Source organism: Ochotona curzoniae, unplaced genomic scaffold (assembly GCF_017591425.1).
Source record: "Ochotona curzoniae isolate NIBS_2020 unplaced genomic scaffold, NIBS_Ocur_1.0 scaffold_274, whole genome shotgun sequence".
Taxonomy (NCBI): Eukaryota; Metazoa; Chordata; class Mammalia; order Lagomorpha; family Ochotonidae; genus Ochotona; species Ochotona curzoniae.
In genome coordinates, this window is record NW_024467101.1 from 12,411,289 (window position 1) to 12,438,975 (window position 27,687).

The window sequence follows — 27,687 nt, forward strand, 5'->3', positions numbered from 1 at the left end:
TCGGCGGCTGGGAACCCACGGGGTGTTCTGGGTGGCAAGGGAAACCCAAATGTTTGAACATCTCATTAGAGATGTTTGTAGTAATGATTGTGAGTACTGATCAGAAAGAGCTTGTATTCTAAGAGGCAGTTAAAGTAGTTGCATAGAATTGGAAATCCCTCAGGAGGTGCAATAAGCTGGTAAGCTAGCAAAGCAACCGTAAATGTGAAACATTGGATGTCAGCCCTAGGCTTCCTGCAGCTAAGGGAGACAGGACAGCACAGTGAGCACCCAGAGAGCTGGGTGGGGCTCGAAGCAGCTGGTACCTGCCTTGCTGGTTTGACAAGGTTTCCATTGTCGGCGAAGGAAGACCAGAGGACAGACTGTGGACAGAAGCCTTTGCACACAGTTGGAGGCACTTACTCTCACTGCCTATTAAGAAACTGGCATTAGACAGAAAAAGGTTCCTGGAGCTGTGTTTTATGGGGAGGGTCCAAAACATACCTTAACACCAGGAATACAAAATAACCCAGGGAGCGTGGTGTCAAGGCAGTTTCCCAGGGCATTTTTCTTAGGTTTCCCTCTTGATTTTTTTTTTTTTATGGTAAAAATCAGTTGCTTTCATTTGTTAAAAACAACCTGGTGAAATTATTTGCATCTCTATATGTGGAAACTGCTTTCACTGGGAAAATGGTGGTCGTTAAGAACACCCTTGGTTTTTATTTGTGTCACTTGTGAGTCTGACTAGAGATCATGCACCGCTGTGTGCCTGCCACTCCATGTGGGCCTGCCTGCAACCTCAAGTGGAAAATGAGAATTGTTCTTCTGATCATCTAGTGAGGAATTAGGCTTGGGGGGCCTGGTGGGAGTCAGGAAGGACCACAGGAGTCTTCAGTGGCAGAGCTGGGCTGTTCACTGTCACCCCGCTGTGTCTTGCCCCTGCTCGGCAGCCTCCGGCACCGTGGGTAAAGAACAGGACTGCGAAGTGGCTGGGCCTATCACCCTCACCTCTGTCTCGGCAGGCAACCTCCTGCAGCTGGGCTCACTCAACCCCCGCGTGCTGGAGGAGGAGACGGACGGGTTTGTGAGTGTGCTCACCCAGATGCTGTGCTACTGCCAGAAGTATGTGTCACAGAAGAAGTCCAACCTGACGCATTGGCACCCCGTCCTTGGCTGGTTCTCCCAGTCTGTGGATTACGGGTGAGGCCCCGAGACAAGCTGGTGTCTCTTCTGCTCCACCTGCATGTCCCCCCTCCAGCATCCCCTCCTTCCTTTGTTCTTCCTTCCAGCTTCTGTTACATATAGTAGTTGTATAAAATATACATAAGACCAACAAGAATGAAAGTCATCCCATAATCCCAGTACCCTGAGACTGAGTGAACATCCCTTTCTGTCAGTAGATTTAAAAACAATGAGATTTATGGGGCTTTAAAGATTTACTATTTATTTGAAAGAGTTGCAGAGAGAAAGAGAGATCTTCCATCTTCTGGTTTATTCCCCATGTGGCTGCACCAGCCAAGGCTAGCACAGGCCAAAATGAGGAGCTTCATCCAGATCTCCAATACGAATGCAGATGTCCACACACTTGGGCCCTCCTCCACTGCTTTTCTCAGGCCAATAGCAGGAGGCAGGGTCAGAAGTGGGACACCTAGGACCCAGTGTGGTAGCCTAGTGGCTAAAGTCTTCACCTTGCATGCCCAGCATCCCATATGGGCACCGGTTCATATTCCAGCAGTTCTTCCCTTCCAGCTCCCTCTTGTGGCCTGGGAAAGCGGTAGAGGACAGCCCAGAATCTTGGGATCCTGCACCCACCTGGGAGACCTGGAAAAAGCTCCAGGCTCCTTGCTTCAGATAGGCTCAGCTCTGGCCACTGTAGCTTCTTGGGGAGTGGACCAGCGGATAGAAGATCTTTCTTTCTGCCTCTTCACTCTGTAAATCTGACTTTCCAATAAAAGTAAATAAATCTTTTCAAAAAAATAAAGAAAGAAGAAATGGAGCACCTTGTACTGAAACTAGTGTTCATATGGAATGCCAGTGGCTTTATCCACTACACCACAATGCCAGCCCCATGAGTTTTATTTATTTACTTATTTAAAAGTCAGAATAATAGAGAAAAAGAGATCTCTGTCCACTGGCTCACTCCCCAAATGCCTGCAACAGCCAAGGCTGGACCAGACCAAAGCCAAGAGCCAGAAACTCCCTATGGGTTACAAGTACCCACGCCATTATCTGCCACCTACCAGACATGTTAACAGGAAACTGAATCAGAAGTGGAGTAACTCGGCCCAGCGCAATAGCGTAGCAGCTGAAGTCCTTACTTTGAACACACTGGGATCCCGTATGGGCGCCGGTTCTAAATCCAGCAGCCCCACTTCCCATCCAGCTCCCTGCTTGTGGCCTGGGAAAGCAGTGGAGTATGGCTCAAAGCCTTGGGACCCTGTACCCATGTGGGTGACCCGGAAGAAGCTCCTGGCTTCAGATTGGCTCAGCTCCAGCCATTGCGGCCACTTGGGGAGTGAACCACCAGATGGAAGATCTTCCTCTCTCTCCTCTGTATATATATATCTGCTTTTCCAATAAAAGCAAATTTAAAAAAAGTGGAATAACCAGGACTTGACGTGGTGCTCTGATAGGAGCTGACCCTCTGTATGGGATGTACCCAATGCCCACCCCAGAGATCATTATTTTGTAATTTGTTCTTTTCATTAATAAATTATGTATTATATCAGTCATTTTTCAATGTCTTTTCTTGATTGAGCAGACCGCCATAGGTTGGAGATGTCAGTAAGAAAAATGACAAAGGGAAGGGAGTGGAAATTACCTTAGATCTTTTTCCTTTGAGACACTACAACGTGAACTTTCAAAACTTCCCTTAGGAGCTGGATAGCAGTGGAAACACAAGAGGGGGATAAGGTAGTGTCTCAGACGGGAAGCCTGTGTGCTGGGCCACGAGAAAGCCCAGGCAGCTAGGCTGCCAGCTTGGTGTCTGTTCATTCCTGCGTGAGGCATGGGGTCCCAGAGCCCTCAGGTCCAGAAGGAAAGGAAGTTGCTCCCCATCATCCATGGGCCTCGTTGCCAGTTGACGGCACTCTGCAGTGGACAGCCCAGCCTGATGATGGAAAGGGGTAGCGTGAGCATGTCCCGGGGCAGGTTGGGCAGAACACCTCCACAGGCAGCCAGTTTCAGCTCCCCCGACCCTTTAGGTGGCAGCTCACTTTGTCTCCCATTTCCCCCTCTGAAATACGGAGTTATCTGTTAGGGTTTTCTCAGGACTAAGACAGTGCCCAAGTGACCTGGTCCAAGCTCAAGGGCTGATGGCTATTCCCACCACAGTGGTCCAGCCAGCGTGGGCCTCTTCCAAAGGCAGGCAGTGCCTCGGATTTCATTGTGAAAGGAAATGCTGAGAAGGCCATTGAGTCACTGGATGTGGGGACTCCAGTTGCAGGCTAGCCAAGAGGAGAGCAGCAAAGCAGACATGCGCTAACTTGGATCTGCTGGGTGACAGGGAAGGTCTCTGACATGCCCCTGATGTGTCAAGCCTGTGGATAACAGTCACACTGATGGCGAGTTTGGGTAGGGCAGCAGGCCAGGTGGAGAGTTGGCGCCTTCAGCCGGGGCAAGCCTCAGGGGAACTGACAGGCGCATCTCCTGCTCTCTCCTAGCCTCAACGAGTCGATGCACTTGATCACCAAACAACTGCAGTTCTTGTGGGGGGTGCCCCTCATCCGCATCTTCTTCAAAGACATCCTGAGCAAGAAACTGCTGGAGAACCAGGAACCTGCCCACACACAGCCACCGCCAGCTGCGACAACATCCCCGCAGAACGTGCTTCCGATGAAGAGTGAGTGGCCAGGGCCGAGGGGCTACCCCGGACTCTTCCTAACCATGTGCACCACTGATGGTGGGGTGCTCTGAAAGTCTGAGGTCGCTGAACTCAGGTTCGTGTTTAACAGCACAGGGATAAACAAGCCATAGGACTTGGGAAACAAGGACCGAGTATGTATAAATACATGAACCAAGGGAGGATTCCGTATGTAGAGAAATGTCAGCCAATCCATGTTGTCTGAGGGCCCCTCAGATGACCGCTGAACTTCACTTTAGTTATGAATTTCATTTGTTCGTGTTTTAAAATTTTATATTGACTTATTTGAAAGGTAGAGGGACAAAAAGATCTTTTATTCACTGATTTCACACCCCAAAAGTCCACAACAGCCAGGACTGGGCCAATCTGAAGTCAGGAGCCAGGAACTCCATCCAGGTCTCCCGTTTGGGTGCCACAGCCTAGGCGTAGTCACAGGAAGCTGGGCGTTCCTAACGTCAACGTCCACGATGGGCTCTTCCTACAGAGGCCCGAAGCACAGGCCACTCTACCAGCTCGGCAGCATCCCCTCCACAGGGTCAGGAACAAGCCCTCTGGACAGGCTTTTTGTTGCCCACTCTGATTGAATTTGAGGAACTGCCACTGCCACCCAGGACACTACAGTGAGCTGCCTATGGCAGATTCCAATTCAGCTGGATTTTCTCCTACTCTTCTGTGTATTGTAAAACTCTGTCTGTAGCTAGCCGTGAACATGGGCCCAGCAGGCCATGAATGAGAAGGCTTAGTAGCTAAAAGAAAACCCCAGTAAAAACCCAGGTTCGGGGTCAGGCACTGTGGCACGGCAGTTAAGCCACCACTTGTAACGCTTGGCTCCCGTGTTGGAGTGCCCAGGATCAAGTCCTCCTGCCACTTTCTGTCCAGCTGCCTTCTGCTGCTCACGTTGGGGAGCTGTAGATGATGGCTCAAGCACTGGGATCCTGCCACCTTTGAGAAAGACCTGCAGGGAATTCCTGGCTTCTGGCTTTGACCTGTCCTTGTCCCGACCGGTGTGGGTGTTTGGGGAGTGAACGAGCGATGGAAATCTTGATTGATCTCACTTACTCACCCTGCCTTTCAAATAATTAAACCAGAAACCCCAAGTATTGATATTTATCTGGTCTCATTTCCTTTTAAAAGCACGAAGAATTGAGACAACAGAGCTCCCCTCCCTAGGCTCCTCTGTCCCTAACAGTGTCTCACTTCCATGCCCTGCCCTCAGCAGGATAGAGCTCAGCAGATAACTGACCCTCTGTTTGCATCCCCCTTTTCTCCGTACCAGGCCTCCTGAAGCGTGCATTTCAGAAGTCTGCGTCAGTTCGCAACATCCTCAGGCCTGTTGGGGGCAAGCGTGTCGACTCTGCCGAGGTACAGAAGGTCTGTAACATCTGTGTCCTCTACCAGACCTCGCTGACGACGCTCACCCAGATCCGCCTGCAGATCCTCACAGGTTTGGACTCACCTCTCAGAATCAGCAGGCTTCTTCTGTGGCAAGGCTGATCTTCCAGCTTCCTTGGCTCTCAGGAAGTCAGCTGTGAGGGAGCCTAGTAGGAGCTGACTGGTACACCTCAGTGAATCAGCTGCTGGCCACATCCCTGTCGTGGCCCTTACTCTAAAATGCAGCTCTGAAGAAGTTCTTACTTTGAATAGAAAGCTAGAAAAACCAGCAAAGCTCTATCTTCTGTCTTCTATATCCTCTCCATCATTTTTTTCTTAAAGAGGACAGCTAATTCAGAGAGTACCATATAAATTGAGAGAGACTTTAAGGGCTGCTTTCCCAGGCACCTTAGTTGAAAGCTATGTCTAAAGTAAAGCAGCCAGGACTCAAACTGGTGCCATTATGGGATACCAGCATCCCAGGCAACTGCTTAACCTCCTCCACACCAATGGCTCCAACCCAGGGCTGAGTTTTGTATAATAATTCAGAATGCTGCTGTCTGCTATGATCATTCACTGCCTTTCAATTCTAAGCAAGAGTAGAATAAGGAAGTTTGTTGAATGTGAGTGAGCCTACAACTTGATTTAAGGCAGGGATCAGCAAACTACTGCCCATAGGCCAAGTACAACTTACTACTGTTATTAAAACACAGCCAGAGCTATGCACAGAGTGGTTGTGACAGTGTTAATGAAATTTGGCCTGAGGAGGCCTCCATAGTTTGACCGAGAGCATCATATAGGTGGGTAAGATAGCCGAGTCCTAGCCAATCACAGCTTCTGTGTCCAGTCAGTTACAGATGGGCAGCTGGCCAGCTCAAGTTCAGATAAGGCCAATGCCAAACTGTTTCTACACCTCGCTTCCACTTTTATGTCCTCAGTTGCTGCCTGTCCACACTGCCAGGCGCAGCTCTCCAAGCCTAGCCTGGTCTGAGGGCTGCCTGAATTGCACATTATTGTTTGCTGAGACTGCCCAGGTTAGTTTGTCTAAGGTTTTTGATAACAGCAAGACCATCTAGCCTATGAGGTTCAAAAATAGTCTCTGGCCTTTTCCAGGAAAACTGTGCTGTCTCAGATTTAAAATGTAAATGGTATGTCATACTGACCACTCTGACACACACTGGCTGTGTGCTTTGGGGCCCCTTATTTAAAAACTCTGTGTGTCAGTTCCTTCCTTTTTAAACAAGGCTAGTGTTGGGCTTCACCCGGCCGAAGGGCCACGACCACATGTTTCCAATATCTGGTGCCCAGCATGTGATGAACTCTCACTAAACACTTGCTATTCACTTGTTGATAATGCTTCTCTTCATTGTTCCTTCTTCTCAGTCACTGCATGTTCACTGAGAGATGTCAGCTTTTTCTTTTTTCAGTGAGCAGGAGAAATCACCAAGCATGTGGAGTCTCCCCTGCAGTGTGGGCTTCTCTCTGCTTTTCTAGGTCTCACTTACCTCGATGACCTGCTGCCCAAACTGTGGGCATTCATCTGTGAGCTGGGGCCCCACGGAGGGCTCAGGCTCTTCCTGGAATGCCTAAACACGGACACCGAGGACTCCAAGCCACTTTTGTCCATGCTGATGCTGTTCTGTGACTGTTCCCGGCACCTCATCACGTAGGTAGACTACCGTGGGGCTGAACATGTTTGCTGGAATCCAGAGGGACCAGGGACTTGGAAGCAGCAGGTGGTAGAGAGAGCACTGTAGGGCTGGGCTCAGCAAGCAGCTGGAGCCAGAGCAGAGATATGGAGCCACTGGAACGGAGGCGCCATTCACGCCTGGAAAAGGGTAGCCCGAGAGCGGGCTGTACTCTCGAGCTTGTAAGCAATTCATTCATCCATTCAAGTACCTAGCAGGAGACGGGAGTGCCTCTCTAGGGTGCTGAAGGAGATTCCTCAGCTCTACTCAGCAAACGTGGACACAGTCAGGAGGCCTTGTTCCTGCAGCATAAGCAAGGCCAAGGATGAGCAAAGTGTTACACTCAGATCCTTAGGAATAAGAAAAAAAAATTCTTGTAAACATCTTACTTAGAATGGCTTCAAATAAATAGAAAGAATGGGGTGGTGGCAGGGAGCAGAATGAACCCTCCTCATCCTCACTAGCTCAGCAGCTACCCACCCGTGGCCAGATTTGCTTCATCTGAACCGCCACCTGCCCTCTGCCACATTGTTCTGAAGCGTATCCTAGCCAGCCTCTCCTTTCGACTGTGAAAACTCTTCTGTAATCGTCTCCAGAGCATAGGACTTATCTCTTTGTTGGAAGGTCACAGACTTAGGTCCCCTCGGTTGACCTATTCTCATGATGAGACTCTGAGTCCATTTCTGTTTGGTTTAGGATCCTCGATGACATTGAAGTTTATGAAGAGCAGATCTCGTTCAAACTGGAAGAGCTGGTCACCATCTCCTCTTTCCTGAATTCCTTTGTCTTTAAGATGATCTGGGATGGCATCGTAGGTAAGAGGGAGGTGTCTACCCTTGATTGAAGTTACACCCTGGGAGGCCAAGAGTTCTTAGCGTCGGTTGATGCCCAGCTTTGGTGGTATCTGTCAAGAGCTGATAATGCACACGGAGCCACCTCACCGGAAATTTTATCCCCTCACTCCCGAGGACCTCTTTTTCTTTTCTTTTCTTTTTTTTTCAGTCATAAATAAGTAAATAAGACCAGGCTCTCCCATCTACTGGTTCACTCCTCCAAATGCCTGCCACAACCACGCTGGGCTGAGTCGGCCACAGACAGGAGCTGGGAACTCCATCCAGGTCTCCTGCACGGGTGACGGAGGCCCAACTGCTTGAGCCATCACCTGCTGCCTCCTAGAGGATGCATTAGCAGGAAGTTAGAATTGGGAATGGAGCCGGGACTCAACCCCCAGTGCTCCAGTCTGGAATGCAGGCACCCCACATTGCATCGCTAGTCCAAATGTCTGTCCATGCCCACTCCACCCCCAGGGACCTCTTCAGACAGTAGTGTGGTCACAGACACCTCACTCTCTCTTGCATCCTTCCTGTTACATGTGTATGTCCAGATTCCTGACAGTGGTTCACTTTGCCCTGAGTCACCTTAATTGACTTTGCAAGTTAATTTCCATGGCGACTACACATGCGTCAGTTCCCACTTGAACTAGGAGCCCTCTCCTGAAGTGTTTCCAGTTGCCCAGCACAAACCTCCTTGGGTTAGAAAGATCCCCTGGACAAGGCACTTCTGAGAGGGAGCATGAGTGATTGTGTTCAAGAGTTGCTTAGGCCCTGCAGACACCTGGGACACCCAGGAGTCTTCAGAGTGTGGAGGGTCAAGGCTTAACATGGGCCTCAGGTGGTGGGAGCCCTTCCCCTTACCCCTCTGCAGGGCAGTCACCCTGGTTTTCTCCCACAGAGACCGCCAAAGGTGAGACCCTGGAGCTGTTCCACTCTGTCCACGGGTGGCTGATGGTGCTCTACGAGCGGGACTGCCGGCGGCGCTTCGCCCCCGAGGACCACTGGCTGCGCAAGTGAGCAGTGGGGCTTGGGACCAGGGGGCCTCATTAAGGCTAGAGTCAGCTCAGCGCTGGCCGACTGCTCAGTGCTCACGTTCTCCTGTCCAGATGCCTCCCTAGCATGCACTTCTATGAGATGCTTAGGCTGGGTTTGATTCAAGCTCATTAATAGTGGCCAACTTCATTCAGGTCCTTACATTTAGCAGCTGTTTCTCACCCACACTGGCAAGAGAAGTTTTTGTAGTTGAGCTGAGCAACAGAGTGTAGAAAGTTAAACCTTAGGTTTAACAAAATTACCAGGGTAAAAACTGCTTTTAAATTTTGGAGGGAGTGGGTGGAGACCCCCTGCAACTCTTAGATGTAAGAGAGTCTACCAGCATTTCCCCAGGGATACACCAGTTCCGTAGGTCTTGATGCTGCAGCCCTAAAACACAGCCTGGCCCACTCTGTGTGTTAGGGGCCCATGGTGGCTGCTGTTGTGGACCAGCTGGTCTACCACAGCCACTGAAGCTCTGCTGTTGGACATGAAAGTAACTGCTGATAACAGACACAGGAACAAGTGTGACACATGCTCCACTAAAACTTGAGCAGCTGATCAGTAGGCTGGATTTGACCCATAGGCTGTCGTTAACCAACCCTGCACTAAATGTAGGCGTTCTTGTTGTAATTCTCTCCCCTCAAACCCTTGTCTTCTCCAGGGATCTCAAACCCAGTGTGCTCTACCAGGAACTCGACAAGGACAGGAAGCGGGCCCAGCTGATCCTGCAGTACATCCCTCACGTCATTCCTCACAAGAACGTGAGTTATACACAGGAGCTGGGCTCCTGGGGCTCCCTGCAGTCCCAGGCCTCCCATTGCTGTTGGGCAGCCACTGGGCAAGACTGGGCAAGAGCAGATGCTGCACTGAGTGCTGGGGACAGAGGCAGGGAGGACCATGTGAGTGGGCGACACTGGTGGAGTGGGAGGTGTACATGGTGACTTGGTACTGTGGGAGCCCAAGCCTGCTGCCTCTCACCCACAGCACCTCCATCTCTGAGCTCTTCCCTGTGGCTTTTCCACCTTGACGCACCACTTATCTTCCGATTGGGACTTAAGGTCCCTGAGCCTAGAACACACAGGTGGCGTGGAGTGGAGTGTGGCAGTCAGTGTGTGAACTCCGATATTGTTGTGCCTTCCCACTCACTAGCGGGGTGACTGTGGGTGTCTGTTTGCTTGTGGGCACAGCATAGCCAGGGCTGCTCACCATAGGCCCACTGCAGCCACCCAGGGTTTCCAGCCTCCCTCCCTCAAAAGCTGACCCTGCTTCCAGGCCTCACCCAGTCCAACCTTGCTGTGGTCACAGGGAGGCCGACTCTGTCCGCCACATACAGGGTGCTGCCTGTGGTCTCATGTTCTGCAGAGCACTGGCACCCCGCACTCCCTCCTCCCAACCAGGTGGCCATGCTCAAGAGTGGCAGATGTCACATGGCCCCCATGTTCCTGCCTCCCAGAGTCTTGCCAGAAAGAAGGTTGCAGTGGAAGCACCCTTCCCCCACACCAGCAGCCACCTTGCTAGGTTTTCAGCCACATGCTGCTTTCCATGTGGCCCCAAGACTCCAGAGTTCTGGATGGACTCAAAATGCCAGGCTCATAGGCCAGGTGCCTGAGCAGCAACCCCTCCCTTGCATGTCTCCGGAGGCTGGAAGTTTTACTTCTGTGTAGAATTCTGGACTCTGTGGTCAGCATAATGATTAAATGCAGATGCACAGGCCCTCCGCCATGGGGTTAATTCTGCTTTTCCTTCCCTTCTTGGTGGTGCTTTGTCAGGCTCTCGGCTTTGGGGGTGGGGGCCCCTAGCCCCAAACTGGGCAGAGACTGGGCTCTGCCATCTGACAAGGAAAAAGAGAGGGTTCGTGGTGCACAGAACAAGCTGTGACCACTGGCACTGTGGCCCTCAGGCACCTGCACACTGCAACAGCATTGTAACATATCTGGCAGGGGAAAAATTACTTTTGAGTTGTTTCTGGACTTTAAACCAATCATATTGATTTCCTTTAAAGCAAGTCCAGCTGTAGAACAGCCTTTGTAATGTGGCCACTGGGGCCTTATAGGGGTTTATTGACCCTGGCCCCTTTCCTGCCAGACTCTCACTGTGAGCAGGCCACTCCTTCCAGAACATTCTTCCTGGGCATGTACTCAGCTAATTTCTATTTCCCATGACTATCTTGGAGCAAGCCCACTGTCCTCCACTGTAACTAGCAGCCCTTAACCGGGCGGCCCACACTACTAGTGTGTCTCAGGGCTCTGATTGCAGGCCTCTTTTGAACGTCATTTTTACAACATAGTCAGTCCTCAGCCGCTTCTGTCATTTCAGAGAGTCCTCTTGTTCCGCAACATGGTTACCAAGGAGAAGGAGAAGCTGGGGCTTGTGGAAACCAGCTCTGCCTCCCCACACGTCACTCACATCACTATCCGCCGGTCCCGGATGCTGGAGGTGAGTACAGCCCTGTCGCAGAGAGGCGTGTCTGTTGGACATGGGACACGATCAGTTGGCAGCTGGCCTCTAGACTGCTTATGTCCCTCCTGGGTCTGGCTGAGCTCCAGGAGCAGGAAGGACTGCGCTCTCCTGCCAGCAGCTCTCTATGGCTGCTCAACTAGTCTTGGGCATGGCAGACCTGCACCCGGTGCGGACCCCTAGGCCACAGAACCACACTTGGTGGTGCCTCTTGGGAAATGAGGCCATGAGGCCATACTGCCACCATCTCTTCTATGGCATCCCCGTTTGTGTGTCCCCCAGGCACTCCGTCCAGACTCCTGATTGTGAGTGGGGGGGTGGGTAAGAAGAGAGCCCTTAGGGTTCCTGAGCCATTCAGAAAGCACATTCATCCCAGGGCCTGAGGTTGTGTGTGGATGGGGACTTGGGAGATGGAAGGCAAGTGGCTCACATACAAATTAGCAATAGGAACCTTGCCCTGAAGCACTTGGCCTCCAAATGTCAGCAGATTGTCTTAACATTGATTTTGTTAAAGCAAGACTCTGCAGTAGTCTCCTAGAATAGGAGTATAATGAATGGAGCTCTCTGACCTCCCTGCCCTCCCCAAGGCCCAGATGTGCCCATCTCATCAGCCCTGGGATTAATTGATGGCAGAGTGTGTTGTGCTCACATCATTTGATCTGCTGTCCTTTTATCACACAAGGCCTCTTCCTCATTAGCCTATTCTTTCCTGGGAGGGAAGACTAGGAGCCTGTGGCCTCACACAGCCATATGGCCGGCCACCAGCCCAGGGCTCTGGGCCACAGCCCTCGCTGCCCCCACATCTGCAGTTGCTACTGGGCTCCTAGAGCTGCTGGATAAGGCAGCATGGGGAGACATGTGATGCTCGGAGACAGAAGGAAGCCCCACAGGGACCCTGCAGGCCACATGCAGGAGCCAGCTACCAGGGGCGGCTCCCAGCAGGGAGCATTACCCTGCACTGCTGCTGCTCCCTCCCCGACAAGAGGCAGCCTCCTCTCAGCACCCTCTGACTTGCCATGTGGCCATGAAGGCCCCATGGAGTTCTGAATTGCTAAGGCCAAAATTGAGCCTTTGTGTGGATTCCCCAGTGCATTAGTTAGACTTGCTTTTTTTAATACACCTGGGAGGCCAGCTATCATCCGCCTTCCACCCAGCTCAGTCTAGGTCAGTCGCTGCTCTGACTCAAAGAGAAGGCCCCATTATGCTGAAACTACTCCCTTCAGCAGCACCCTCCTCACCAACCCGGGACACAGTTCCCGTCTCTGCAAGACCTTGGGACGTGCCTACTTGGACCCACTGGCCTGCAGAGTCCAGGGTGGTGTTGGCAGTGGTGCCTACTTGGACAGCCCCTCCACATCCTCCTCGAGTGTTGTTGCTGGGGCTGCTTTTAAAACACCTTTTGGGGGACTCAGAAAGCATCTGTCTGGAGATTTGGGCAGTCTGCTTTCTGGTTCCTTTTCCCCTAACAGCATGCTTTGTCAGGCACGGAGTTAGGGAAGAGAGTGGCATTTATATGCCCATCCCTTCTCTGAACAGGTGGTCTGGTTAATGGAGCACCAGAACCCAGTGGTCTTTGCTGGTCTGGGCCACAAGAGGGCGTCAAGAAGCCAGGGCCAGGTTCTTTGACTTCCTCTCTTCAAGCCTGCTGTGAAGGTCTTTTTCTCAGGTTGAACTGGGCCAGAGGCTGGTCTTTGAGAACTAGAAGCCTCAGGCATTCCCTTGACCAACCCTTTGCTCTCACCCCATCTTGGGCAGACCTGAAATTCTCAGAGTGAGTCACCCAGCTTTTGAGGGACTGGACGCGACCTGGCAATGCTGCAGCTGTGGCTGGCAGGAGATGTCTCGTGGCCTCTGCAGGGGTTCTGGCCTGGCTGGAAAGATATGAGTTTCACCCGAATGATGAGGCCTCCCGCATCAGCTCAGAGGACCACTCCTGAGCCCCACCATCTTTGACCCTTCATGGATTGTTTTGGTTATTGTTCCAAAATCAAAGCCTCAGCAGCTTGTCCATGTGCCTTTCAAAAGCCGGAGTACACTGGGGGGCAGGAATGAAAGCCAGGAAGACCCTGACAGATAAGAACCAAGAAAAACTAAGCAAGATGCTTCAATATAATACCTTTTGAGCTGTGTCCTGAGGCTGTGTGTGTGGACTGCCAGACTGGGTATGTCTGCTACAGAGGCAGGCAGTGGTCCTGGGCGGGGAGAAGCTGCAGGAGGCTTCCCCTGCCCCCACCCTGGCCAGGCGCACTTCCATCGCCTCAGCCCCTCTGCCTGCTGCCTTGGTCCCTGTCTGATTTCTGCTACGCTGACAGCAGGCTTGCCACACTGCTCCCTGCCTTGATTCTCCTGGGGAGCCCACATTCCTCCACACCATGCTCTGGGGACGGAGGGGTCCTTTTCTCTACTTCCTAATGTCTGTGATTTTTTTTAACAACTACCTAACACTTTTTTTTTTTCTAAGATTTATTTTATCTGAGAGACAGATTTACAGATAAATCTCCCCAAATGGCTACAACAGCCGGAGCTAGCCTGGTCCAGAGCCAGGAGGCAGGAGGAAGTCTCCCCACGCCAGAGATCCATGCAGCCCCATCCTCGGGATGTCTCTCGCGTGGCAGCCAGTGAGAACTGCTCTCATATATCCCCATGTCCCAACGTGCACATGTAGCAGTTCCCCTGGGGAATCCTGGGGCAGGGGAGAGGGCACCACAAGGAGGGCATGTTGAGTCACACAGGAAGCTCCAGCTCTTCATCCTCTGTCTCGGGCAGGACGGCTATGAGCAGCTTCGACAGCTGTCCCAGCACGCCATGAAAGGTGTGATCCGCGTCAAGTTTGTCAGTGACCTTGGGGTGGACGAGGCGGGTATCGACCAAGACGGCGTCTTCAAGGAGTTCTTGGAGGAGATTATCAAGAGGGTCTTTGACCCAGCACTCAACCTGTTCAAGGTAGTCCGAGGAGCCCAGAGTGGGGCCAATGGCCACCACATTCCAGGTGAGCCCAGGGCTGCACAGTGCAAGGCCTAATAACCCCTGTGCCTCTGCCCACCGTTTGTCTTGCAGACAACCAGTGGGGACGAGAGACTGTACCCTTCACCCACGTCCTACGTCCATGAGAATTACCTGCAGCTCTTTGAGTTTGTGGGCAAGATGCTGGGGAAGGCTGTGTATGAGGTATGCATGCCGCACAGAGCTTCCTGACTTGGAAGTGACGCCTTAGAGGGTGTGATCATTCCAGCGTGGGATGACCTGTGACAGGGACAGCACCCAGGCCATGTTAGACATTGATGCTAGATGCCTGGCCTGGGTCTCCTCCCTTAGGGCTCTCAGCCCTGTGACATGGTTGTTCAAGGATGGGAGAGGCTGGGAGCAATCACTTGTCCCATGGGCTTGATTGTTAAGTGCTAGAAGCTGACCACACTGGAGCTTGGTCCCTATTGTAGGACAGTAATGACCTTTGGGCTCTGGTAGTCTCAGAATGTCTTGTTACCTGAGCAAGGGCTCCTGGGGAAGTTGAAGGCACCTGCTGCTTCACTGATCAGAGCAGGGAGGCCAGGACAGATACCTCCCTGGGCAGCCATGCAATTTGCACATTCCCATGGGTCCTATTCTCTCCTGTGTGTGAGGGACTGGGTAGCTGTGGGTGGTAAGTGGGCTCCGGGGCCTGGTAGCTGCCCACCCTGGGTGAATCGGAGCCCTCATCCTCACCATTGTTGAGTATCTGAGCTGCTGTTCTTTGGTCTCTGCCACGCCCTACAGTGAGGCACACCATCACAAGCCAGAAGAGACTCCCCAAGTGTGGTGCCTGAACAGCCTACCCCCAGGGGGCCCTCCCAGCAGAAAATGTCAGCACCTGGGCTGCTAAGACAGCGTGGGTTCACAGGGCAACTGCTTTGCCTCTGGACTAATCCACTGTGGTCTCTCTCTGGCCTCAGTCCCAAGCCCTGGTGACATCAGATGTACCCTCAGTCCCTGCCCACATGCTCCCCAGTGCTGCTTCTGCCCTGTGTGTTGTGTGGCCTGGGCTCATATTCTGTGCCTCTGTTTCTTGTCTACAAGTTAGAGATACTTTCTCAGCCCCTCTCGTTCTTGCAAGACCAGGGGCTGTCAGCAGCCACTTTGGATGCCTCCCGTCAGAGAGCCTGGGTTTGTGTCCAGGCTCTGCTGATTCCAGCTTCCGGTCTGTTTACACCCTGGGAGGCAGCAGGTGACAGCATGAGCCTTAAGACATGTCTCGGGACTCTTGGGGCTGGGGTTAGGGGGCACTTGGTGCCAGCACTGCAGCCCAGACCCCAGACAGCGGGATTGCCAGCATTACCTCTCCTGCTGCAGGGCATCGTAGTGGACGTGCCCTTCGCCTCCTTCTTCCTGAGCCAGCTGCTCGGGCACCACCACAGTGTCTTCTACAGCTCCGTGGACGAGCTTCCTTCTCTGGACTCGGAGTTCTATAAAAACCTCACCTCCATCAAGGTCAGTGTGGCCGGAGTACAGGTGTGAACTCGGAGCCATGGGCAGCTGGGGAGCTCCGTGGCACCCTGAATGGATCTGCCCTCTCCCTTCCCACCATCCCTTCTGGGCACTCTGACCCACCCCTCAACCACCCAGTCAGCCCATTATCAGCCCTGCCCACACAGCACCCCGCCAAAGGCCACCTCTGAGGTTATGGCGCTCCCGCGCTCCAACTTCTCCCCCTTCTCTGTCCATCAGCGCTACGACGGAGACATCTCTGACCTGGGCCTGACGCTGTCTTACGACGAGGACGTTATGGGCCAGGTAGGTCTCCACCTGAGCCCTTTCTGCTTCTCCCACACCACCAAGGAGCTCTTGTGCTGCCCGCCGAGAGGGACTGAGCTGCGCACTGAGAGTCTGTCCGTGTCACTGCTGTCCTCAGGACCCTTGATTCCTTGGAGTCCTGCACTTATGCCCACGGCCCTCAGGGTGGAGCAGGCAGGAGAGCCCCTGGGAGCATGGAGCCCCATTCCTTCCTGGCTCTTCTCTCATCTGCCCTCCACCACTGCCCCAGCAGTACTAATGGGTTCTGAGGGCCATCCTGGAACTTGGAAGGGCAGTCAGCTGCCTATTCTCACTTCTCAGTAACTCACAGGTCACCACAGTCTTCCATGCACCAGGTCACGTGGTGAGCGTAGCAGCGCTGCCTTCGCTACCTGCCATTGCCCTCCATGCTAATGCCCTGCCCACTCCTCCCCGATGGCATCCCAGAGCCTGAATAACAAATCTCTGGGAAAAAAGGGCTGAGAAGAAACCCTTCAAATGGATGGTCCAAGATGGGCTTGTTGCCGCTCCCGCCTCAGTTTTGTCATGAGGAATTATGATTCCAGAACACAGTCCCTCTTGGTTCCCTCCATGTCAGGTTGATGGGTGCTGGGCCCTCGCCTCTATAGGAAGCTCTGTTACCCCCAACCCCCTGCCACCCCGATCTTCTGTGCTTAATGATGCCCCCTCTCCCCCACCAGCTTGTGTGTCATGAACTGATTCCTGGAGGAAAAACCATCCCTGTCACAAATGAAAATAAGTGAGTACAGCCATTCGGTTCTTAAGGTCACTGCCTGAGGAGACTTTGTCCATCCCTGCAGGCCTGCGTGGGGCACTGATTAAGACAGACTGAAGTAGAGGCCACAGAGTAATGGAATTGACTAGTAATAATTCAGAGACTGAAATGGCATCAATTTCAATTTGCAAAATAAGAATTGACAATTTAGAAATTTTTTTGTTGGTGGTGGTGGTTGGTGGGGTGGTGGTTTGCAGTAACACTTCCGAGGTCACAGGCCCCCATGCTGTAGTGTTCTTGGGATGTCACAACAGCCATAATTGCAGATCCACTATCCTGAAGGTCAAGGGCACAGTGGTGAAGAGACACCTTGGAAGGGCCAATCACTAGTGTGATGGCACCTGACAGTTGTCTGGCTGCTTTTTTCTTTTTTTAGACTTCTTTTGCTTGTCAGAATGACAGAGAGAGAGGGAGAGACAGAGAGAGATCTTCCATAGGCTTGTTCATTCCCCAGTTTCTGTAACAGGCAGAACTGGGCCAGTCTGAAGCTGAGAACCTGCAGCTTCTTCCAGATCTCCCACATGGGTGAAGGGACCCAAGCATTGGCTGCTTTCCCAGTCTGTCAGCAGGAAGCTGGATCAAAAGGAGAAACCAGGACACGACCAGCACCCAAATGGGATGCTGGTACTACAGGTGGATTAGCAAGCTGTGCCACCGTGCCAGCCCAGGACAGTTCTCTTAAGCACTGTTCTTGAGAAGGTTCAGAAGTTCGGAGCAGCAGGTATGAGGGTTCAGAGGAGGCCAGGGGCTCCAGCAGCTTGCACAGCGAGTTCTAGCACTCTCTCAGCCTTTCCCATCCCTAAAAGCAGAACTTTTCAGTGTCCCAGCTCCACCCGGCTCTGTCCTTTCCCGATGAAAGCTATAGGACAGCTCACAGGAGAAGACGGCAGTGGCTCTTTTTGGTCCATCTGTGTGTCTTCTGGCACTGAGCTTGGCTGAGCCTCCCCGATCTGTTCATGAGAGCATTGGTTTCTCGAGTGACAAGAGAGGGCACAGTGCCACTGGGGAGTCGCTTGGATCAGCCATGTGCTACAATCCTGCATGCCTGAGAAGGCTGGCCCACCCGGGTCGGGGAGTTCAGCAAGCCTGTGGTCTGCAGAGAGGAGACCCTGTTTTCCTCTTTGTTAGAATCTCTCTGCTTTCCCCCTAGGCAGCAGGGCATTAGTTTGAGAAGTCCACAAATTAGGCAAGGCTGCCTGGGCGGTAGAGAGTAGCCAGGCTTGGAGATGGTAGGGCACATCCTGGCACAGCCGGCATAGGATCTGGGACCCTTCCCAGAGCAGGTAGACATGGGGCAGTGTGGGCATCATCAGGACTGTTCAACTCAGAATGAGGCTCCATAAAAGAGATCTGTGATGGTTATCATTGGGTACATGACATGTCTGATAGCTGTTCCCACCCCAGGGAGGTCACTTCTGCCATGTGCTGCCGCCTGCCGGTGATGGCAGGAGCTCTGTGTGGATAACAGCCCAAGAAAGTGGGCTGGTGCTGGAGGGAGAGGCCTGCCTGCCTCAACACCTAGCATTCCACACACTGTCAGATGTCCTTAGCATAAAACCTTTGTGTGAGGACCCAAGTCCTCAGGCTGCAGACCAACCCCAGGCCTAGCAACACCTGTTCCCTTCCTTAGGGCATGAACCTTGGTTGAACAGGCATGAACTTCCTGGATTCTGAAGTTTCCCACTTTTTTCCCTCCCTGCCTCTTGGAAGTGCCTTCATTCTGCCTCACCTCATAAAAACTAAAAATGAGAGCATTGTTGGTGCTGAGAACACAGGAGGGACAAACGCTGCAACGCGGAGGGTTGAGCCACCACTCAGGACACCTGCAGCCTGGACCGCATCCAGGCACCTGTTGGAACCCCCGCTGCTGCTCTTCCCCTCTGTCTAGCTTCCTTCTGATGTGTCTGGGAGGCAGCAGATGATAATCCCACTAGCTGGGTTCCTGCCACCCGCGTGGGAGACCAGAATGGAATTCCAAGCTCTTACCTGCAGTCTCACGCAGCCTTGGCTGAGTCTTAGGAGCATTTGGGAAGTGAATTAGCAACTGGAAGATTTCTCTGTCTCACTTTCTCTCTGTCACTGCCTTTTAAAGAAATGAATAATCCTTTTTAAAAGAACACAGAAAAGGAATAGCAATAACGGCAAATTTCCTGTCTGAATATATTAATATCCAGATTGACTATGGGATGTTTCTTAAAAAGGGAAATTTGTCAAGGTTAGTGACTTAGATCAAAACATCTGGGGTATTTGTAGTAATTCAGAATCTGTAAGAACCAGGCTCCATTTCTGTGGGTTTACAAAGAGGTGAGCAGTGTTAGCAATGCTAGATTCCAACAGGTGTTGACTATGGTCAGGTTGTGGAGGAGAATGCAGGGTTCCTGCAAGCAGAGTGGACACACTGCTGACAACCCATATTGGTGACTCTGATTTCCCATGGAAGCCCAACATGAGCCCAGCCACATGGTTAAACACATCTGCCTGGGCTGCCTCTCGAGGTGTCCAACTCTTGGTCCAGATGAGCAAGGTTTTAATCGAAGGTTCACAGGGCGCAGTATCTAAGCTCCTAGTGTAGTGGATCAGTTGTTAACTGGCTTATGTCCAGAAGGATGAGCTGAAGGAAAAGCTGAAAAGCGGGACATGTGCTGAGAGGGAGGCCTGCTTCCTCCCCCAGAGAATGCCTCGCCTTCGTTCCTGGGACAGTGTGGGACGCAATCCCGGTGCTGTTCCTCGGGGCTGTGGAGCACCGGCTGTTTCACAGGGTACCATCAGCCATCAGGAGCTGGCGTTGTTGTCCCCATGAAATACTACTTGGGATTTTTTTTTTTTCTTTTTCAGCAAAATGGTTCAGAAATAATGAGGCTGAGCTTCTCAGTGCTATGGTAGCTGCCGGCCTCAGCCCACTCATTTCCGTTGTTTTCTCTTCTTTGTTGATCACAGAATTAGCTACATCCATCTGATGGCTCATTTTCGAATGCACACTCAAATTAAAAACCAGACAGCTGCACTCATTAGCGGGTTCCGCTCTGTCATCAGACCCGAGTGGATCCGAATGTTCTCGACCCCTGAGCTGCAGCGGCTCATCTCTGGCGACAATGCTGAAATTGACCTGGAAGATTTAAAGTAAGGGCCAGGTGGGGAAGGGAGGGTAAAACCCTTAGGTCTCCCAGCCAGGTTCCCTGGGGTAGCTTGGCCGCATTGGGCTCTGTCTTGCCCGACTTTGGGTTGGTTGGCTTGGAACCAAAGCCCCACCACTCGCCTAGCTAGAGGCGCCATGTGGAAGCAGGTGTTGGAGCTCTGAGAAATGGTGTCACAGGACACGGTGTCAGCCCCTGCTTGCAATCCACAAGGCCAGCGCTTGGACTGTCCACGCATGTTGCTTCTGGGGAGATGCAGTTACTAAAGCCAGAGTGTGACTGAAGGAACATTTTGAGCAGCACCCAGCCCCTCTCTCCTACTCTCCCTGGGGCCCATGGGAGCCAGCTGGAGCACCCCATATCCACACATTGTTCCTCCTGCCATCTGCCTTGCTTTCAGGAAGCACACCGTGTACTACGGCGGTTTTCACGGGAGCCACAGGGTCATCATCTGGCTCTGGGATATCCTGGCCTCCGACTTCACGCCTAACGAGAGAGCCATGTTCCTGAAGGTACTGTGTGTGTGTTACCTGCACATGCGCCGCCAGGTGCGTGGGCGTTCCCATAGACCTAAGCGGCCGGGCAATATGGTAGTTCACACTGGAGAGAATGAAATTACCTGGAAGGCCTCATGTCCTCTACAAATCCTCCACCATGGGTGACCTCCCTGGTGGGCTGAGCAGTAACCAGAGAGAGGCACAGGGAGAAGCTGAGCCCCTGGCCTGTGCTGCTGATGGCAGGACCAACCCTGCACAGGCAAGTGTGCCCCGTGGGCACCATAGTCCAGCCACCCCTCTCCAATGCCAGCCCAGTTGGCCACCTCTCTTCCCTTTCACTATGAAACAACCTGTGTTTAGAGTGTTGCGTTCCCTGCCTGCCAGAGCCTGCCTCGATGTGAAACTGGCTTGTTCATCTTGTAGTGTTGGACAGAGTAGCGAGCATTAGCCTGACCCCTGGTGTGGGCTCTAGAGTTGTAAATATTCTCCCAGTCCACTACAAGACCAGAATCAGTGTTTCACCACCTGTTTCATACTTAACCAGCTTGGGGCTAATTTGTTGCCTTGAAATGCCTGCCTTTGGGCGCTGAGGTTTCCTGAATGGTGTGGCTCTGCACAGCCAAGATGGCACGGACAGTGTCACCTCCACTGAACTGGCAGCTGGTCTATCCTCTCCATGTCTTTTCACCCTGCTCCGGTCCAGCAGGTGCAGAAATGCTCTTGACACCCTCAGGGTTCAGAGTGGGCCAGCAGAAGTAGATCTAGGGAGAATGCATCCAGGCTTTGCAACCTGTGAACCCCCTCGTACCTCTAGAAGAAGAGGCAAGCCAGAGTATATCCTGTGCAGCACATGCACACACGCCTTTGGGGAGCCTCTCTTGTCACATCCTGACCTTGTTCTCTGGCTGCAGACAGGCCCAACCAGGTGGGTGGGTAACTCTTGCACAGGAATGAGTGTGACTCTGCTGCATTAGTCAGTTGTTGTCATTCATGTATGAGACAGAGAGCTTTCATTCCCTAATACATTCCCAAAATGCTCACAGCACCCACCACTGGACCAAGCCCTCCATCTAGGTGGCAGGGATCCAGCTCCTTGAGCCATCATCTGCTGCCTACCAGGGTGTGCATAAGCAGGAAGCTGGTGCCTGTTCTCAAACTCAGGCACTATGAGGTAGGTTGGGGGCCTCTTGGCCTCTGGGGAGCATGGCCGCCCTCGTGTGCTGCTACTGCTGGCAGGAAGGACGGTGCAGCATCTGAGAGCTCCCTGTGCCCTCTGCTTCCCCATCCCTGGACGCTGAGAGCAGACACAGGCCTGAAGTGGCCCAGCTGGGAACCTATGGCCCTCTCCTCACTCTGAAAGCTAGACCAACAGGAGTTCTCACCCGGGCAAGCACCCAGATAAGTGCTGCTGGGCAGCTGTGATAAAGACCATTCAAGTGGGACTCTTAGGGCCCCTACTCTCTGTGAGAACTTTGCTGCAGCCTGATACATGCACCGTATCTTAGGATGGTCTCGGGAATCTCAGAGCCAACGATAACATCATAGAACCAATAGCATTCCCTTCACTGGCTGCTGAATTTAGACAGTGTCACTAAGTGTGTAGGTAGCAGACCCCTGGTTCTCCCAGGGAAGGAAGCACATCTGGGTTGATCAGATGCCCTTGCCCAGACATAAGCTAGCATGCTTAGGAGAACAGCAGGTTCAGAGAAGACCAGCAGTTCCCAGAGAAAGCCAGGGAGTGTGGCCTGCTGCCTCTGCCCTGGTTAGCCCAAGGGGCCTGGGTTTTGTCAGTGTGCTAAGAGCAGCTCCATCTCTGGCCAGATGCGAACCCCCTTGGGGGCCTGAGAAAGCAGAAGTGTTTGGCGCAGCTGTGGGAGCAGAGTGTGTTCCCTTTCTGCTGACCCCGGGTTGCCTTGCAGTTTGTGACGAGCTGCTCCAGGCCACCACTGCTGGGATTCGCCTACCTCAAGCCTCCCTTCTCCATCCGCTGCGTGGAAGTATCGGATGATCAGGTACCTGCGGGGCTCGGGCAGTGCGTCCCACTTCCCTCTGGGCTGTCAGCAGCCATGCCCTCTTTTTGTCTCAGCAAAGGGGTGCAGCTGGGCTCCCTCCAGCCCCATGACTGTGCTGCCCTGTCTTGGGGAGGCCCATTCCTCTTGACCTCCTCTGGACAGAGTCACTTGATAGGAATGGGGACACGGATGTGCTGTTTTTAGAAGCTGCTGGGCCATCCAGGTCTGAGCTTCAGGTCTGAGGTTTGGGGAAGGGAGGACAGAGAGGAGAGTGCAGCTTGGATGGCTCAGGGATGTAATTGCCTGGCAGACCCATTGCAGGTGCACGAGCGACCCATCCCCAACCCCCACACAAACCCTGGGCCTCTGGGCATGGTTTCCTCTCACCCCACCAGCCTGAGCTGGTCATGCAGGACACAACCGGTCATCAGCCTCCATCCAGACAGGGACAGTGACCCATTTTCTTTGCCACATCTGTGGTACTGGTGAGGTACCACACCATGTTTGGTGCCTAGAAGAGCCTGACAGTTCCCTGCCCCTAAAACACTGCTTAGCCCTGCACCAGCTGTGACCCGGATGGAGCTGCCTCGACATGCCACCTGTGGCCAGCTTGGGAGCAGAGGCTGCTCTCTGTTCCAGCTGCCAGGCCCTTGGTCATGAGCAAGGGATGCCCTTGGGCATCACATGCTCAGAGGACCGGGCTCTCCCAACCCAAGGCTGCCGCGTGTGTTTTCAGGACACTGGGGACACCCTGGGCAGCGTCCTTCGGGGCTTCTTCACTATCCGCAAGCGGGAGCCGGGTGGCCGGCTGCCCACCTCCTCCACCTGCTTCAACCTGCTCAAGCTGCCCAACTACAGCAAGAAGAGCGTGCTCCGGGAGAAGCTGCGCTATGCCATCAGCATGAACACGGGCTTTGAGCTCTCCTAGCACCCGGCCCCTGCAGGGCTCCTGGTGGTGGTGCAACCATCAGGCCAGGTGGCCTCAGTGCCCGACCCCCTCTCTACAGCCATGAGACTCTCCTATTGGCCTGCAGAAGTTTGTACGCAGGTGCCGACACTACCCACACCCTCCAGGTGGTGCCCACAGGCAGGGGCTGCTGAAAATAAAGCTCCAGGTTCCACCCACACTGGTCCCCTGTTCCTGCAACCACCACCACCCCACCCACCGGTCGGAGGGCCCCTGGAGCTAGGCCCAGCCACAGCAGAGAGGCTGCCTTTTTGGATGGCTGGGACTTCTGAGAGTGTGTCCACCCTCAGCCCTCTGAGTGAGAGAGCCAAGTCCAGGGACTCCAGGCTCCCCAAGAGGCTGTGACAACAGGCCATGCACACACCCAATATGCCCTCCACATGCAACCCCTTTCTTCTGTTTCTGAAACTGCTTCACTCAGGTCAGGCCTTGCCAAACCTCTATGCAGCCGGCAGCCTCTGCCTCCATCCTGGGCCGCACAGACAGATGCCAGGAGATCTTGAAGCCATGAGGCCTGCCCTACATTCCCTGTCCTCTCTCTTTGGAGCTCTCCCTGGCTGGGTCCCCTCTTGGGCCTTCATGCAGCCAGCAGAATAGCTCTGTGTGCACAATGTGGTGGCAGCTGCCCCTTATCCTTCTTGGGGTCTCCCGAGAAAACATGCACTCGGCTGGGCTCCCTGTCCTGCGTGGCAATGACTCCACAGGTCTAGCTGCCAAGCCTGCCCCAGCACTGGGAACCCAGGAGCTCTTTGTCCGAAGAGGCTCCTGAGGCTGAGGAAATGGGATTTGTGCCCTCCTTCTTTCCCTTGCTCAGGAGACCTTTCTCTTGAGACTCTCCCAGCAGCCAGCACTGATGGCCATCCACTCCATGCCATGTCCTCATGCCCCTGTGTGCACCCCACACCCACCACACCAGGATAGGGGTGCCTGGCCACACCTTTACCTGGTGGTGCCAGCTTCAGGCCCACAGCTTTCTTCAAAACCACAGCGTACCATCCACCAAGAACCTGCATGTTGGCAGCAAAGCAGGCAAGACCCATCCATCCCTGCACAGCCTCCTCTGGATAGATTCAGCCAGGTCTGGGCCTGAGCCTTCTTGGGGCAGGGAGGACTCAGACACAAAGCTGGTGAGCAACTACAAGACAGGAATTTGCTAATTATTTAAGATCTGCCAGTACCTCTGATCTGTGGACTTTGCACTTTCTCTAACCCCTTGACGCCTTTGAAGACTTCTTCCAGATGTGTGTGCACTGAGCTAGTTTGTACATAAATGCTGGGACCTACACAGGGTCAGGGTGGAGGGGCAAGGGGTCCCGTCCTAATGTGTGTATCCCCTGACAACAGGAGCCAGCGCAGGTCCAGGGAGGGTGGCTCACAAGCCCCAGCATCTCCCCCACGACCCCACCCCTGCTGTCTTCTTGCCCAGGACTTCTTTCCAACAGCAGAGAGATCCTGTGCTGAATCTGTGCTTTGGTAGCTGGTGTTCGCTGACACCACAGTGGCTCTTGATGGCTCAGAAGAGTCGCAGGATCCTCCGTCTCCCTGTCTTCCTGCTGGAGGTGCGGTCAGCGGCTTGATTAAATTTGTACTTTGGCACCAGTGACTGTTTAGCTTCTTGTCTTGACATGTCGCCTGGGTGGCTCGAGGGCCTGGCACAGGGCCACATGCCAGGCAGCCACACCTCTCCAGCTAGAGGCTACAGTTGCTGACCCTGGGGTTATGGGTGCATCCAGAAGCAGCACCTGACAGAGAAGCACTCTGGGGGCTCCCTCATGCTTTCCCCACAGAAGCACCCCCAGCCGGGGCGTGTGTCTCTGCAGTCCCTGTTGGACAGTCAACAGAAAGTGATCAGCATCTGCTGGAGAGAAAAAGCCAGGTAATTCACCCGAGTGAGGACCTTGCCTGCCGCCTTTGTCACAGGACATGCAGCCCCCTCGCTCTGTCCTACCAGCCCCAGTTGCCCTCAAGAGCCCACCTGTCCCACACCTGCCATTCCTTCCAATTCTGCTCCCCGTGGCTTTCCTTCTCCCAGAGTGGAGCACCTGTAGACCAGAGCATGACCTGTCCCTGGGAAAATCCAGACCACGGACACTCCGTGGCATGCAGGAGTCTGTGCTGGTGGGCTTCCTCACGTGAGGGGTTAGCACCCTGAAGGGAAAACACTGCCAAACCCCACCCCTCAAGCCCCGCACCGTGTGCTTTGGGAACCTCCAGTGTGGCGCCATCCATCTGGACAAAGAAAGCCTTGGTCTGTGGCATCTGGCTTCTACTTACCAGTGATCACTGCAGAAAAAGTGTGCCTTTTTTTTAAAGATTTATTTATTTATTTTTATGCAAAAGGTAGATTTACAGAGAGAAGGAAAGAGAAAGATTGGCAGCTGTGCCAACCTAAAGGAACCAGGAGCTTCTTCTGGGTCTCCCATGCAGGTGCAGGGTCCCAAGTCTTTGAACCATCTTCTGCTGCTTTCCTAGGCCGCAATCAGGGAGCTGAAAGAAAACTGGAGCTTTGACATGCCCATATGGGATCCCAGCACTTGGAGGCAGAAGGTTAGCTAATTAAGCCTTCACATCAGGCCCAAAAGCATACCTAAGTGGGAAAAATAATTAGAGCTTTTCTAAAATGATTAGAATGAAAATACAGGTTTTTGTTTTGAAAGGGAAAGAGACAAGAGCTGGCTTCCAACCACTGATTTATTTCCTCCAAATGCCCACAGCAGCCATTCCAAAGCCAGGACCTCAACCCAAGTCTCTTGGATGGATGGGAGGAACCTGACCACTCAGCACAGTTGCCTGTGCCTCCCAGGGTCTGCATGTACAGGAAGCTGGTCGGGAGTCTGAGCTTGGCGTTAGACCCACTCTATCTGCTGTGGCTGTGCTGCTGGCTGGCTATGCACCTGGCCCTGACAGGACTGTGCTGACAGAACTGGCACGTGCCTGGGAATGTCTGTGGTGCACAGTCAAGCGAGCGCTGGTCTCCTGTGCTGCTTGCTGGCAGCAGCGAGGCTTCCAGCCTGGCTGTGTGCAGGTGTCTCACAGCTGAGAGTGTGTGAAAGGGCATAAACAGACGGGTTGTCTTTAAACTCGGTTAACCTGTTAAATCCAGGACTGCTGTAAGAAGCCTGGGTTGGGCCAGTGTGGCCAGGCTGTCTGCAGAGCATGGCCTTCCAACAGCCCTCTCCAGCACTAACTGTGGCGGTTGTCCAGGGGGAATGGAGGGCTCCAGGCAGAGGGTTAGCTCAGGTGGGGCCTGCCATCTGTTGCACCTGATGTTAGTTGAGAGCCCGTGCTTGACAGATGGCGCCTGAGTCCAGCAGGTTCCCGGGGTGCAGGAGTTCCTGTCCCAGCTCTGCCCTAGCTTCCTGGAACCATGGTGTCCTCTGCTGTGAGATTGGGGTGGCAGCCCTCCCCAGTGTTGCCATGAGCAGCAGGAATTTGACCTTGAAAACCGTGGCTCGCTTACACTTGTGGCTGGCATAACTGACATCACTCTGTCTCTCGGACCAACTTGACATTCTCTCTGGACTTAACTCTGTCAGTCAAGGTCCTTGCCTGGGGGCGTCATAGACACTTTATAAGCCATCTCTTACAGGCATCTATGGCCCCAAATTGCAGCCTTGCTCTGTTCCATAAACATTGCAGCATCTTCTGCCAGGGGCAGCCTAGCAGCTGTTTCCTTCCAGTTTGTCTACTCAGAGGCTCAGGCAGCATGCACTTTGGCAAGATGTATCACTTTACAGACTGTGGGAGCCTGCTGCTGGACGTGCAGGGAAACCTTGTGAAGATGCACCCCGCGTTTCTCACCCCAACAGAACCTGTGGCTGAGGGCTTCTGCTCCTTGACTCTGCCCAGCTCTGTAACTAGGGGTGTGTCAGCCTTACTTCAGTTAGGGTCACCCAGCCAACTGCCTGCTCCTCATCTCCCTTTCTAAGTTTGGCCCTTTGGGGGCAAGGTTCAGTGGCCGTTGAATAAAGCCAAACATTTGTCTGGATGTCAGGCAGTTGTTGAAAACCTCAATATTGGGCCCAGTGCAATAGCTCAACCGACTAGTCCACCCCTATAAACACCAGGATCCCATATAGGAGCCAGTTCCTGTGCTGACTGCTCCACTTCCCATCCAGCTCCCTGATTATGGCCTGGAAAGGCAGTCGAGGATGGCCCAAAGTCTTGGGACCCTGCACCTGCATGGGAGACCCAGAAGAAGCTCCTGGCTCCTGGCTTTGGATTGGCTCAGCTCTGGCTGTTGCGGCCACTTGGGGAGTGAACCAATGAATAAAAGATCCTTCTCTCTG

General features: G+C 53.3%; 1 protein-coding gene across 6 annotated transcripts in view; it reads left to right on the forward strand.

Annotated features, from left to right (window-relative positions):
- Positions 1-24,997, forward strand: part of UBE3B (ubiquitin protein ligase E3B) — a 42,180-nt gene extending 17,183 nt beyond the window's left edge. For 4 of the 6 annotated variants that reach the window (XM_041003486.1, XM_041003487.1, XM_041003485.1 and 1 more), the window contains 16 exons: positions 1,002-1,179; positions 3,642-3,820; positions 5,118-5,285; positions 6,707-6,878; positions 7,597-7,715; positions 8,632-8,746; positions 9,430-9,529; positions 11,085-11,204; positions 13,992-14,168; positions 14,283-14,393; positions 15,552-15,689; positions 15,927-15,992; positions 16,694-16,752; positions 19,726-19,908; positions 20,323-20,434; positions 22,339-23,143. In XM_041003486.1, coding sequence (XP_040859420.1) covers positions 1,002-1,179; positions 3,642-3,820; positions 5,118-5,285; positions 6,707-6,878; positions 7,597-7,715; positions 8,632-8,746; positions 9,430-9,529; positions 11,085-11,204; positions 13,992-14,168; positions 14,283-14,393; positions 15,552-15,689; positions 15,927-15,992; positions 16,694-16,752; positions 19,726-19,908; positions 20,323-20,434; positions 22,339-22,635 — 2,294 coding nt within the window. In that variant the 3' untranslated portion in view covers positions 22,636-23,143. Of the gene's footprint in view, positions 1-1,001; positions 1,180-3,641; positions 3,821-5,117; positions 5,286-6,706; positions 6,879-7,596; positions 7,716-8,631; positions 8,747-9,429; positions 9,530-11,084; positions 11,205-13,991; positions 14,169-14,282; positions 14,394-15,551; positions 15,690-15,926; positions 15,993-16,693; positions 16,753-19,725; positions 19,909-20,322; positions 20,435-22,338; positions 23,144-23,167 lie in introns of those variants that run through there. The other 2 variants (XM_041003489.1, XM_041003491.1) reach the window with 1 other exon arrangement.
- Positions 24,998-27,687: the final 2,690 nt, after the last annotated feature.